This window comes from Caretta caretta, chromosome 2 (genome assembly GCF_965140235.1).
Source record: "Caretta caretta isolate rCarCar2 chromosome 2, rCarCar1.hap1, whole genome shotgun sequence".
Lineage (NCBI taxonomy): Eukaryota > Metazoa > Chordata > Testudines > Cheloniidae > Caretta > Caretta caretta.
The window spans coordinates 120,329,142-120,342,757 of NC_134207.1; the positions used below are offsets into that span (position 1 = coordinate 120,329,142).

Sequence of the window (13,616 nt, forward strand, 5' to 3'; positions counted from 1 at the left end):
TGCTGAACACAGTCTTCATACAGATATCCTAACAATGCATACAGCCATTTGTAATTTAAAAAGACATGCCTAAAAGTTTGTCAGGAAAAAACGGATGAAGTGATTGTGAACACACTAGGGACTACAAAATATGATCATGAACTACTTCAAATGAGTGCCCCCAATAAACAGGGACACGTGGGCCACCATTCTCTATCTACCAGCATCATTTCTGTTTTTGCCTGGGCAAGGAGTAGGTATCTCTGACGTGTTAGTTCCTCAGTATAATCCAAGCATTCTTCCAGAGCAGAGGCTGAACTTGCATGGCCACAGATGATTGTTCATAGATCTGTATGTCACATAAAATCCTAGCATAGAAGATGCTCAGATTCCAGGCCATCACCTCACCAATTTGCTGCTTGGATGCTTCAAATTCCAGATATAAACTCCCAGTGCTCTCTGGGCATGAGAAATAACAAGGAATCGGTGAGCTGGGAGCCTCCTCTAAAAGATAATATCGGTCAGTGATCTGATGGATTCCATGGCATGAAGGGAATGTCAGCTATGTCTTAGCATCAGCGCCTCTGATGCAACAAGCAATAGGCTCTGGTGGTGACACAGGTTTGGAATAGACCAAGCATCAACATGCACAGGTTGATGGGCAGACCTGACCCAGGGGTGTGATCAAAATATCTGATCTTCAGACAAAACCCAGAGGTGAGAACAAGCATGTAACCAGCCCTGCTTTTTGCAGTGGAACACCCAAAAAGTCCGTGGCTTCCAGGAATATCCAAGCCATTAGAGTTGTTGTCCACATGCACTCTGAAACCTCTGAAGACAAGAATCTACAAGGGCTCTCAGCAATGCCAACACATGATCCTTAAAGCTGATTTTTACAGGTTTCATTTCTGTTGCTGTGGGCTGACGGGAGATAACTTATCACAAAGGACCCGACACACAGCCCACTGAAGTCTCTTCATTGACTTCTGTGGGCTTTGAATCTGTCCCAAGGCAGGTACAACACTGGCAGCAGGAATACGAGCTTTCCCCATATTGTTTCATGGTGGAAGTTTTTTTGTTTTTATTTTATTCTTGTGTTGCATTCATTGAGGTGCTCAGAGCCTGCAGTGAGGAGCACAACATAAATACTGAGAGAGTGCATTTGAGTGCTTTCTATTTTAGCAAATGTCACCCAACTCTGCTTTGGAGCAGGGCTTAAGTAAGTTACTATTAGCCTGTCTTCAAGCATTAGCTTAACTTAACAAAAAGAAGGTTTAAAGAGTGATTTGATCACGGTCTATAAGGACTTGCCTGGGGAACAGAAATTTGATAGAGGGCTCGTCAGTGTATCCGACAAAGGTATATAACAAGATCCAATGTGTGGAAGTTGAAGCTATACAAATTCAAACCTAGAAAGAAGATGCATATTTTTCACAGACAGGGTAATTGACCATTGGAACAACTTATCAAGGTTTGTGGTGGATTTTCCATTACTGGCAATTGTAAAGTCAAGGCTGGATTTTCTCTAGAAGATGTGTGCAAGAGAAGTAGCCATATGTCCATCAAGAACTGGATTGACACTATGAACTCTTCTTATAGAATTCAACAAATGTTTGTCAGTTACTAGTATATTATTTTTGCTGTTAAGCTAGACCAGAGTTGAAACAGTAAGTGTATGATTCCTATTCTCCCGTCTCCTGGGGTTATCTGGTCTCCTGACATTAATTTACAATATTCTGTCATTTGCAGACTGGCCTCAGTACAGAACTTGCTGTGATGGAACACTGTTGTATAGCAGATTTGTATGGGGGATTTGATGACAGCCTTCAACTACCTGAAGGGGGGTTCCAAAGAGGATGGAGCTTGGCTGTTCTCGGTGGCAGATGACAGAACAAGGAGCAGTGGTCTCAAGTTGCAGTGGGGGAGGTTTAGGTTGGATATTAGGAAAAACTATTCCACTAGGAGGGTGGTGAAGCGCTGGAATGGAATACCTAGGGAGGTGGTGGACTCTTCATCCTTAGAGGTTTTTAAGGCCTAGCTTGACAAAGCCCTGGCTGGGATGATTTAGTTGGGGATTGGTTCTGCTTTGAGCAGGGGGTTGGACTAGATCTCCTGACGTCTCTTCCAACCCTAATCTTCTATGATTTGATGATTCTATGACATAATTAAGACATTTTCGTTTTGAGACTCATGCTTCTGAAAAAATGAAGAGTAGCATGACCTTAGAGGCATTTTAATGTTCCCATTAAAGTAGCCTGTAGTGCTGTTTTCTGTCACAGAACGCTTGGATCTTCACCATTCCGTTTACAGTGAGTCACATTTGAAGCTGGCCCTTGTGTAGGTTTTGTGCTTTGTGCACGTGTGTGATTTTTTTTCTTGCTTTCTGTTTCTAAAAGAATTGATTTTTCTTTTTCATGGGTATTAGAAGAGAAAGGGATATATAGTTGCAATTGTTAATCTGAAACCATCCAGGTGAGGCTAAAGTAGTTGAGTTATATTTAAATCCCCCCAAACTAGACAAGCTTTTGGGTTTTTTAAGATCACACCGCTCCCTTTACATTGTAGGCAGTTGTAATACATGTCTATAGCCCATCCACACACCGGTGCAGTCTTTGGTCTATAAGAGATATCTAGCCTATGTGGGGATACAAGTCTGTATAAGTGGTCCATCAGTAAGGTAGTCCTGTCATTGGAGCTTCTGTGGTTTGATGATCAGTTTCTTTCTAGGGCAAATATAGGGATTTGAAAGTATTATACATAGTTGTTTAGAGCATAAAATAGCTGTGATTGCTGCTTAGGAAACACTCTATGGTGCATGCCAATGAAATATCATAATCTTCCTCCACTAGCTCTTCTATAATGTAAATTTTTGTAGTGTGGTTTTTTCATTCTTTATAGTTAACCAGAGCACCTGCAGGAAGCAGAGTTATTTGTTCTTTTAAAAAAAAATTCGGATCCCATTCACTATGCCAAGATAGATCTTGTGCACAATATTTCCAGAATAGTGCTGTGTATACCTCCCCTCCCCCATACTAATAGCTATGTAAAATAAGCTATGGCTTGTATGCTCTGTAGAAAGGGAAAAAACAAAAAACCTCGAGACAATTTAATGCAGTTATCTATTTTGGTCGATTTTATTAGCTTTTCTTGTGCTCCTGTCGTCACATATCTTGAATGAACTGTAGCTTGAAGACTGAAGTTTCAAGGGACCCTTGTAAAGAATTTAGATCCCAAATTTGATCTTCCATACAGTCACTCAGAAACTGACAGGGGGGAGGCAAGAAGGAATATTTCTGAGAGCCATGAAAACAATCCTTCAAGCTCCTTGAGTTTGCAGAAGTAGTCAATGCATGGCTTATTTTCAGTTCTGCTAGCATAAATGATGCTAGTTCATCTAGTGGCAAGAGGTTGACAGCATGTTAATTTGGACTCCAGGATTTAAAATAATAGTTCTCCAACAAAGTGTGTGCCAAATTCTTTGAGGCCTGCAGTTAAGAGCTGATTTAGAGTAAAGCCCACATACTTTTTGAAGGGATTCTTAAAAAATGGAAATTCAGCCCAATTAAAGCTAATAGAAAGGAACCCAAATCATGGCAGGTAAAATATAAGGTGAGTTTAAGAGGAACAAGTGAATGGTTGAGTATAGAGGCAAATATATACTTAGAGTATCTTGTTTTTATATTCAAATCAGTGAGTGTGAGAGAATGAGGGGAAGTAAAAGAATGAGGACGTTGCAGAGAAGCTAAATGATTTCTTTGCGTCAGTTTTTCACCACAGACGATGTTGCGGACATACCTGTTCTTTTCAGGCACTCTTAGGGATGGAGAAGTCAAAAGAGGATGTGCTGGAACAAGCTGAAAAATAACAAGTTCCTTGGACTGGATGGAAGATCTAGGAGTTCTGAGGAAACTTAACAAAAGTGGCTGATCTGCTAGCAAAAGCCATGCAATCTCTCTACTATCAGCTATTATCCTGGAAGAGAGATGTCAGTTTGATACTTATTAGAGACCTGGTAATCATAATATATCCTTATGGGCCTACACTTAGATTTGCTGTTTGTGGAAATTTCTTAAATTTCTGTGTATGGCCAAACATTTCAGATATCAAACTTAAAGTGGGCTGTACATTTTGCAGCTTCTGGGTTCAAAAAAGTTCCAGATGAGCAGAGGAACTAGCTAGTTTCTTGGCATAGAGCAGATCAGCTGCTTCAACACAGTCTTTGGCTGATATTCCTGCTGCTGCCTAAGATATCAGCTCTTGGTGCCTAAGAATGTTATTTGGGACATGCTCAGCATAGGGTTTCCACTGAAATATTAAATGGTGATAGCCACACCATGTTTCAGTTTTCTAATACCATGTTCCATGTCCTGAAAGCTTCCTCCACTACCTTTAACTTTAGTTTTGAAATGGACTCTTTCCCCCCCCTCTCTTTGATGCACTTTAAGAGATTTCCAAAATTCTGGGGGAAAACCCTGGGTTAAGATGAAAGAAGCAATTTCCATCTCCCTAATTGGTAGAACTACAGGTGCAGAAGATAACTAACCTTCAGTATTCTCTCTTTAGCTCTGTAATCTCAAGGGAATATCCACACTCAGAAACCAGCCCATAAGTCTTTGGTTTGGACTAGAAGTGCATCATTGCTCTGACACATGATGGCTAAATTGGTTTCCTAATGTTCCCCTATCAACCCATGCATTTTTTGAGTTCAGGCTAAATCTGGACTGATGCTGCTCATTATGTGTAAACCTCCAGACCTTTTAAAAAAATACAGCTTCTGTACTGTATATCATGGAGCAGCTCTTGAGATGCAAGAAGCTATTTGTAAATAAAAATTGCTTCTTGAGGAACCGATGAGGAGAAGAAATGGATCCTTTAGTAGTGATTGTGTAGCACATTCTGTACACTGGCTCTGCAATCTTTTTGTATGTAGGCCAGTCTTAGGGGACTCTTAATGAGTGCGTTCTGCTGGCCAGATAGCATACAACAAAATGCAATTTCCAAGTCATTAACATGCTACCAGAGTGAAAATTAGTTCTTCCAGTTGTTAAATAATTAAAGTCAGATTTAAACTGTTCTGTTTGGGTCTCTTCCAATAGGCTCCTACCTCAACTAGTGTCACAAATTGTTATTCTTCAACAGTCTGGTCACAATCAAGAGGAAGCTCAGAAGTGCCCATTTTAAATAAATATAATTTTCATATACATTTCACTGCTTATTCATGATTAGAAGAATTTCCCCATGAGAGGTTTCAAAAGATTGTGCTGAGCAAAATAGCTACCATTTTTCTTTCAGCTGTAGTGGTGCGAGAAGACTCCTTTATTTAAAGTACAGTTCTTCTGACTTTGGCTGAGTCCATGAGGAGTTGGGAACTCTGACCTAATTTCTCAAAAGTGACTAGTGATTTTGTATGTCCACAATGAGACACCTGAAAGAGGCCTGAATTCCAGGAAGTGCTGAGCACTTACCCTCTTGATGTTGGTTCCTTGTAGTGTCTCAAGTTAGACACTCAACATTAGTCATCTTTGGTGGAGACTGCTGTGGCGATATACTGACTCGGTTCATTCTTTGGTTTCCCTAGTTATTCCACCTTCCAGGAGAACTCCAGCCTTTGTTGGGTAGCACTAACATCTGGTGGAAGGGTGGTTCTAGAATCTTTCCACTATTGAGGCACCTCTACTAGGGGTTAGGTTGTTGAAAGTACGGATCAGTATTGACCCATTGATTGGATATTGATTGGTATGGGTCAGTATTGACCCATACCACATTCACTGGAACACAATGAGCCCTTCTACTTCCATCTAGGAAAAGATGTGGAAAGTGTGTTAATTTTCATTTCTAAAAATAGATGTAGCTGTTTCTGATCTTAATGATTTTTTTAAAAAATCTGAAAATACTTCATAAGATTGCTGTAAGATCCTTATGTAATCAAGTGCTGTGAATATAAAAAGGCTACTGTATTATTAAAAATAAATAAATATTACAGGACCTTCCCAGCTTCAGTAGTTCAGATTCCCCATAAGTCTATTTCATTTATTTATGATGCCCTCAAAAGCAAACATGAAATAACTCTACAATGTGGTCGATTAATGGTTATTGCTGAAATATAAATGTGTTTTCTATGAGTCATTAATAAAATCAACAGCATTTGTAACTGCTCCAGAAAGTAACTGAAAGGACAAACAACGGTTGACTGGTTTTCAGTTAGATGGTTCTGTAGCTGTACTGGACAAAACTCTTGGTAACCTCTTGCTGGTTTGCCTTGAGGAAACCTTATCTGCTGGCTGTTTCCCACTTTAGCTTTTTTGCTGAAATGCCCCTAAACAAAAATAAGTACTCCCATCCTCATCTGTTGATGTGACAAGTCAGATTAACACATGGCTTTTGACTAACCTGAAAGAACTTGCCAGGTGCTAGAGGTTTCCTATTTGCATCTGGGTTCACAAATTTAAGCTGAGGGGTTTTGGTTGTTTTTTTTAAAAAAAAGAATTTCTTGGAAGTCGTTGATGGTATCTTTACATAAATTTAAATACCGAGAAGTTTAATGCCAAAAATGTAACATTTATCTTTTAAAAAATAATGATTTTAGAATAGAAATTGTGGTGGTGGTTTTGGACAACTCAGGGTTCGTATTTCTCTTCCCCCCCACCACTGATTGAGTAGAAATGGAGATGTTAAAGTTACAAAACTGAGAACTCTCAAAGGGGATAGAGCATTGAAGTCAAACTCTATCTTAAGTGTTACTTTGCATTATGAGTCTGTTTTTTAAGTTCTATAACTTTCTTCTCCCTCCCCCCACATAGTGTTGCTAGATTACTCAAAAACATTAAAGCAAAAAACACCCAAATACTTTATTAGATTTTTTTATACTTCTGAATACACCATACAATACTATTTATTTATAGTTTTAAGTTAATCAGGCATCATTCTTGGTGAATTCAGAATGTGTCTTTGATTATAACAAACTATCCTATGTTTGTAACCTGAAGAAATAACAAGACGTATCTGTTTTGTCATGCTTCTATTAGCTTATTCTTGCTGGAGATTCTTGGTATTGCTTTTGTCAAGATGAAATCTGCAATGTGCTGTTTGGATTTCCCATTCTCACATACAAACCTACTATCTCAAGTGCACTAGATGTGGTTGCATCATTTTGCTGCTGCAAAGTCTTGTTCTGCATAGGAAAGTTCAAATTGTTTAAGTTCGGTTGATAAAATTAAGCTAGGAAAGTAACATCCACTTTATTTTTTTCATTTCAAATTAGCCACAGATAAGTAGAATAGGAAAAAATTGAACTAGGTCATAAAAGATACTCATTGTTTTTCCTGTACTTTTTTTCTTGTGTGTTATATAAAATATTGAATATAATCCAAAAATGTAAGACTTTATATTAAAAAAAAAAAAGAGCTAATAAAATCTCTCACACACACAATATGTTATGGTTTCATTGAAGATTCCAAACATTAAACAAGTGTGCAGTGTTCAGAACTTAATAGGTAATGACACCTAAAATAATTAGAAGTTATAACATATTTGCTGTTCAGTTGATAGGTTTTTATTAGCTCTCAGTGTAAACCCTGGCTATATAAAATATATTTAAATTTTGTTTCTCATTTTTGAAAACTTGAGAGAGATAGTGTAATGATTTGGCTTTATTTTACGATGTATGGCGAAATGGTGCAAGCATGGTATTGTTTCACAAATAACAGTGAATTTTAGAAATTTTACTTAACTCTCGCTTGTTTCAGCTTTGACGATCTTGAAATCAGAATACTTGTTCTGGTTTTGTTAGCTCTCACTGTATCGGTTTAACTGTAGCCTTTAGTTTCAGGGCCTAAGAGACAAAATTCTAGTTTTGGTGGTTACTCTGTCTGCTGAAATAGAAAACTAAAAGATCATTTTCTTTTCAGTATATTAGCTCTCCAGTCTATCACGTATCATTAACTGCACTGGAAAAAACGTGCGTGACCTCAATTGCTTCTGGCATCATACGAAAACGAGCTAATATCAATAACCTTAGAAAACATCTTAAAAAATGAATGTAGGTGTATGGGTGGGGGTGGGATGATAAGGATTTAGAAGCAACAGTTGGAGCATAGCATTGAATTAAGTGGTCATGAGAGAGGCACTATGATGTAGTTGGTTATTCAGCTTATGTATAGATCTAGGAAGCTTGTACGAACACTTGAACTTGTGTGGTGAACTGCTGAGGGTTTGTTTTTTTTCCCTCAGTTGGAGCATAGAATTCGGTTTGCTTTACAGCAATGTGTCATTTTTCATAACTCTGAGAAAATATTTAATTTTTTTTATGAAAAAGCTGGTTTGGTTTAATCCAGGGAAGGGTCTGTTTGGAGGGAGAAAGAGGAAAAAATGTTGGCATGCAAGATATCGGTTGAAGGAATATTTCAATGTGAATATACCAACTGCAGCAGTAAGTAAGTAATGTGGATTCGTTCCTTCACGTTGGATTTATAATAATTGCTTTGTCATCAGCTCTTGTAATAAGGTTTTATCTCTGACCTAAAAAAAAATTCCATTTTTGAGAAGGGCAAATATTCTATGAACTCAACAAATGTAATGAGTGGAACTGGTCTGCTGGAACCTAAATCCAGTTTTTTCACTGAAAAATCCATCTATTATTCTACCAGATGACAAAATGCAAGTTTCCTTTTGAAAGAAATACTGAGTTATACACATACACTTAATGTTTAGTTTGCCTGTCCCATCTTTGTTAATATTATTAATTTAAATCACATAGTAGGGTTTATTCTTGACATTTTCTAGCAATATTATAGCTTCCTGAATAAATCTGAGGCCCATTGAGGCATTGGAAGTCTTCCCATTGACTTCAGCAATCTTATGACCAGGCACAGACTCCTTGTTGTCATGATGAGCACATACCCAAGCAAGGAAGCAGACACCTCGGTGATGTTTTTGCTTCCTCCTTTGACTTGGTCTTTGTTGACGATTCTAAGATTGCAAACGCTACTAACTACTGAAATTGTGAAGCCTATGGCATATTTGCACACTAATGAACAAGCTATGAGCATCTGAAAATCTTAGTCTACAGTATTTACTTGTTACGTTGACACAAACTGTTCTGCTTTGTTTAGAGTCCCTTTGGGACAATTCTTAGATGTTATATGCATTGTACGTGCACAGGAAAGACTGTGATGTCTCTGGGGCATAACTGCACAAGAACACTACGATGTTGGGTGGTTTTTTTTTAAATTATCACATAGACAAGAGGGCTCAGAAATTAAATAACTTCCTGTTACCAATATCCTTTTTTTTTTTTTAAAGTGCACTAAGTTTGTAAATATATCAAAATTGCCTGAAGAAAAGCGAATTCAGCATGGCAAGTCTTGTTATCAACAGTAACACATAAATTATCTCTATTGGACAGTGGCCTAAGTGTTTCATTTACAAACAACTGCCCAGTATCAACCAGTATAGTCCCTCTATTTAATTCATGCAATTAAAATTAACGCTTTTGATTCTAAGACTTTTTTTTTAAAAACTATCTAGGATCAAAATCTGATTATGGGGTGGGATTTTAAAAAGTTGGTCGGTGCTGTTCTAACTGTGCTCCAGTTGAAGTCATTGGGAGTTTTACTGTTGATTTCAGTGGGACAGAGAGAGGCCAACACTGAGCATTTTTGAGATTCTACCCATAATTTTCATTTTCCTGTTGGAGGAGGGGGGATTTCCTGGGAGGCCTGGGAGGGGAGTTCATTGGAAGGCGGTGCTAAAACGCTCCAAGGTGGCACGCATTGGTAAAGCACAGAATTCCAGAACCTTTGTGTTGAATGGCCCTGTTAATCTGACCCTGAGAGGTGATGAGCACCTCCCATTGAGTGTAACTCCCGTTGGCTTTATTGGGTTGTACCTCCCAGGATCAGGCCTTGGAGGAGCTATTTTGCACAATATGTGGTCTCTTGTAGGCTAGTTTCATGCTTGCATGTGGTTCTGTGGTAGCTGTGAATTCACGTCACTCTTGGCATCACGCAGAATGGGAATCAGCCATCTGTGACAGAAAAGAACACTGTGTGCTCTAAAACTGACAGTACTTCTTCTTTTTAAAGTGAACATTTTCTGAAAGCCCCTCTTAGTTCAGCTATTGGAAGCATTCAGCATGTGTGGTAACTGATGAAATCAGTGGGACTATTTAAATGAGTATGGGATGCAGGATTGGGACCTTTAATTGCATGATACAATGCTGGCCTCAATGTGTTTTCTCTCTCTCCCCTTCCCCACCTTCTTTTCATTCCCATGTTCTGCCTTGTTGAAGGGTAGCTAATGAGTACTGGGCTCCTGGTACTGAATTGTCCAAAGGAGAAAAGAGCATTTAATATGACCTGAAAACGTAAATTGCCAAGCTTCAGCAAATGTAGGGCCTAATGCTATAAAATTTACTCATCTGAGCAGTCCTCTTAAGTTCAAAGCTAAAGCTTCATGGTGAATACCACTGTGTAAGGAGGTAATGATACCAGCTCTATATTGTAGCATTGTCTAGTCTAGAGAAATCAATCCATGATATTAGCAATCTATTGTTTTATATGCACATTGTTCTACCACCAGTTGAGTGCATCTCCGCTAGCCATCTTGACTCTGTAAGGTTTATTATCCTTGCATCCACACTAGGGCTGCTTTGCCCTGATTCAAGTGGGGGTGGCTGCCATGTTCGACAGTTTTCATTTTTTGACAGATGTCAGAGATGCCATTTAGCTGGCAAGCTTCCATTGTTCACCAGCTGAATCTCTTCTCTTCCCCACCCCCAACCATGTTTTGTCATGCCCACACAACTCTCCCCACATTACCTTCCAGAAATATTACCAGCTCCCACTCTGCAGGAGCTTAGCTGAGATTATGCTCGCTTTCACTGTAAACCCCTCTTCAAATGTTCCCCTCTCCCTAAGTCATGATTTCCCCCAGCTATGCCTTCCACACTTCCAATAATCCCCACGCTCTGTCTGTGCCACTTATTCAGTGAACCATTGACAGTTCACCAGTATACTCTGTGACACACTTCAGGTGGAAACAAGTTGACAATCCACAGGTGGATTAAAGGGCTAGGAAGAGGTTGGAAAGCGGTAGTGGAATGGCTGTGAAGAATGCATTGGCTTGCTCTGACATACCACCTCTGGCTCTTCAGATTGAGAACATAACGGTTGCACAATCAGAGGTTTGTTGGCTCAGGTGTGGAGTAGCCAGAGGTGGGGTTGGAGATCATGGCCTGGGGAGAGGTTTATATTTGAGGAGGTCATAATGAGCCTGATCACTATCTGAGATCCTGGAGATGTCCTAAAGAGGGAAGTAACTAGGTATATTTAAAACTAGTGTGTTGAGTATGGAGTACTAACTTCTTTTGTCGTCGCTCTTTTTGTTACTTATCTGTTACTTTGGACAATAAAGTGACAAGCTCATTTTTTAAACTTGTTTCTGTGGCCCTTTGTAAAACACTCCTGAAAAGGCATTGCCTACTTGACTTTTCAGATCAGAGTTCTTCTAAGAATATATATATATTGCGGTTCCTTATTTCAGTACATAATTCATTACACTAATAGCTGACTAATAAAGTGAGGACTTCTTATTGGAAGATACGCCTGAGTTTTAAAGTCCTCGCTTTCAAAAAAATAACCGATTTTCTCTTCCAAAATGCCCTCCTTTTTGTTTGTGTTGCTAAATACATAAGGGAAAAACTGAATGTGGCATTCTGCATGAGAAATAGTTTTTCACAAATTTCATTTTCAGCATTCTTTTTGACAAGTCAGAACGGTATAAGATGTGACTAGTTTCCAATGAAACATAACAAGAATAATAGTTTAAGATGATGAATATAACAAGTTTTACACCTTTCTAATAAAGATGCTGCCATTTAAAAAATTCACTTAAGGATCTTTGGAGTAAACATGACTAAGCTGTCTGTTTCTTAGCGACAAAACATTTGTGAAAACAACTTTTTAAGTCTGTATGCAATGGTGTTGTAACCACATTGGTCCCAGAATATTAGAGCAGTGGTTCTCAAATTTTGTACTGGTGACCCCTTTCACATAGCAAGCCTCTGAGTGCGACCCCCACTTAAAAATTAAAAACACTTTTTAAAAAATATTTAACACCATTATAAATGCTGGAGGCAAAGCGGCGTTTAGGGTGGAGGCTGACAGCTCACGACCCCCCATATAATCTTGCGATCCCCTGAGAGTCCCAACCCCCAGTTTGAGAACCCCCGTATTAGAGAGACAAGGTGGGTGGGTTCATCACATAAGAATGGTCATAGTAGGTCAGACCAAAGGTCCATCTAGCCCAGTATCCTGTCTTCTGATGGGGGCCAATGCCAGATGCTTCAAAGGAAATTAACAGAACAGGCAATTATCAAGTGATTCAGCCCCTGTCCTCCAGTCCCAGTATCTGGCAATTGGAGGCTTAGGGACCCTCAAGCATGGGGTTGCATTCCTGACCATCTTGGCTAATAGCCGTTGATGGAGCTATCCTCCTTGAACATATCTCATTCTTTTTTGAACCAAGTTATACTTTTTGGCCTTCACAGCATCCCTGGCAATGAGTTCCACAGGTTGACTGTGCATAGTGTGAAGTACTTTCTTGTGTTTTGTATTTAAACCTGCTGCCTAGTAATTTCATTGGGTGACCCTCTGGTTCTTGTGTTATGCGAAGGGGTAAATAACACTTCCTGATTCACTTCCTCCACACCAGTCATGATTTTATAGACCTCTCTCCTATCTGTCCCTTAGTTGTCTCTCTTTCCAAGCTGAACCATCCCAGCCCATATGGAAGCTTACACAGAGCTGAAGAAGAGCTCTGGGGAAGCTTGTTTCTCTCTCACCAACAAAAGATATTACCGCACCCACCTTGTCTTTGTTTTAAATCTGGGCAGATGAGGCAAAATCTGCAGTTACTTGCAATACTACACCTCTTTCATAATCAATGGAGCTGCACAACTACTAGAGCAGAATTTGCCCATTGATCTGTGACCATTATGCTTCTGTCCTAATGTCGTGTTCTCATTCCTGTTTACTGCTTTATACAGGGAGTGAAATATCTGTGCATTCCTGCTGCCGATTCACCCTCGCAGAATTTGTAAGTTTGGTTTGTTTTTTTTAATTCAGTACGAATGCTTGTTTTGAAATATGCTGAAGGACCTGATTCTGATCGCTGAGCAATTTTACACCAATGTAGGTTTAAATCTGTTGGTTTAGGGGGAATTACTCCTGATTTATATTGAGGTGACAGAAGAATAGCGCCCCCCTCACCCCTTTTCTTTAAGTGCTTTCCTACTTGGTATGTCTGCTTTGCTACCAACAATATCCAGAGTTGTTACGGCAAAATTTTTGAAAGGGATATTAAACCTTGTGCTTCAGGGCTGGTCTGTGTTGCAAAGTTAGGTCAGTTTAACTAGATTCCTCCAGGACTATGAAAAAATTAAGACCTTGTATGATGTAATTAAGCCAACCTAAGCCCTGGCGTACACTCTGCTAGGTTGATGGAAAAATTGTTCTGTTGACCTAGCAACAACCTCTCTGAGTTGACTTTTAATACAACGATGGAAAAACAGCACCACAGCAGTGCAGCTGCAGCTCTGCAGCTGCGTCACTGTAGCATTTCTGGTAGAGAGAGAGCCT

At 39.3% G+C, this 13,616-nt stretch overlaps 1 protein-coding gene across 6 annotated transcripts in view; it reads left to right on the plus strand.

Moving 5' to 3' along the window:
- DUSP22 (dual specificity phosphatase 22) overlaps positions 1–13,616 on the plus strand; it is a 57,291-nt gene that overhangs the window by 22,767 nt on the left and 20,908 nt on the right. For 2 of the 6 annotated variants that reach the window (XM_048839746.2, XM_075125398.1), the window contains one exon: positions 13,025–13,074. The exons of 3 other annotated variants lie outside the window; for them this stretch is intronic. In XM_048839746.2, coding sequence (XP_048695703.1) covers positions 13,025–13,074 — 50 coding nt within the window. Of the gene's footprint in view, positions 1–13,024; positions 13,075–13,616 lie in introns of those variants that run through there. One more of the 6 variants, XM_075125402.1, reaches the window with a different exon arrangement.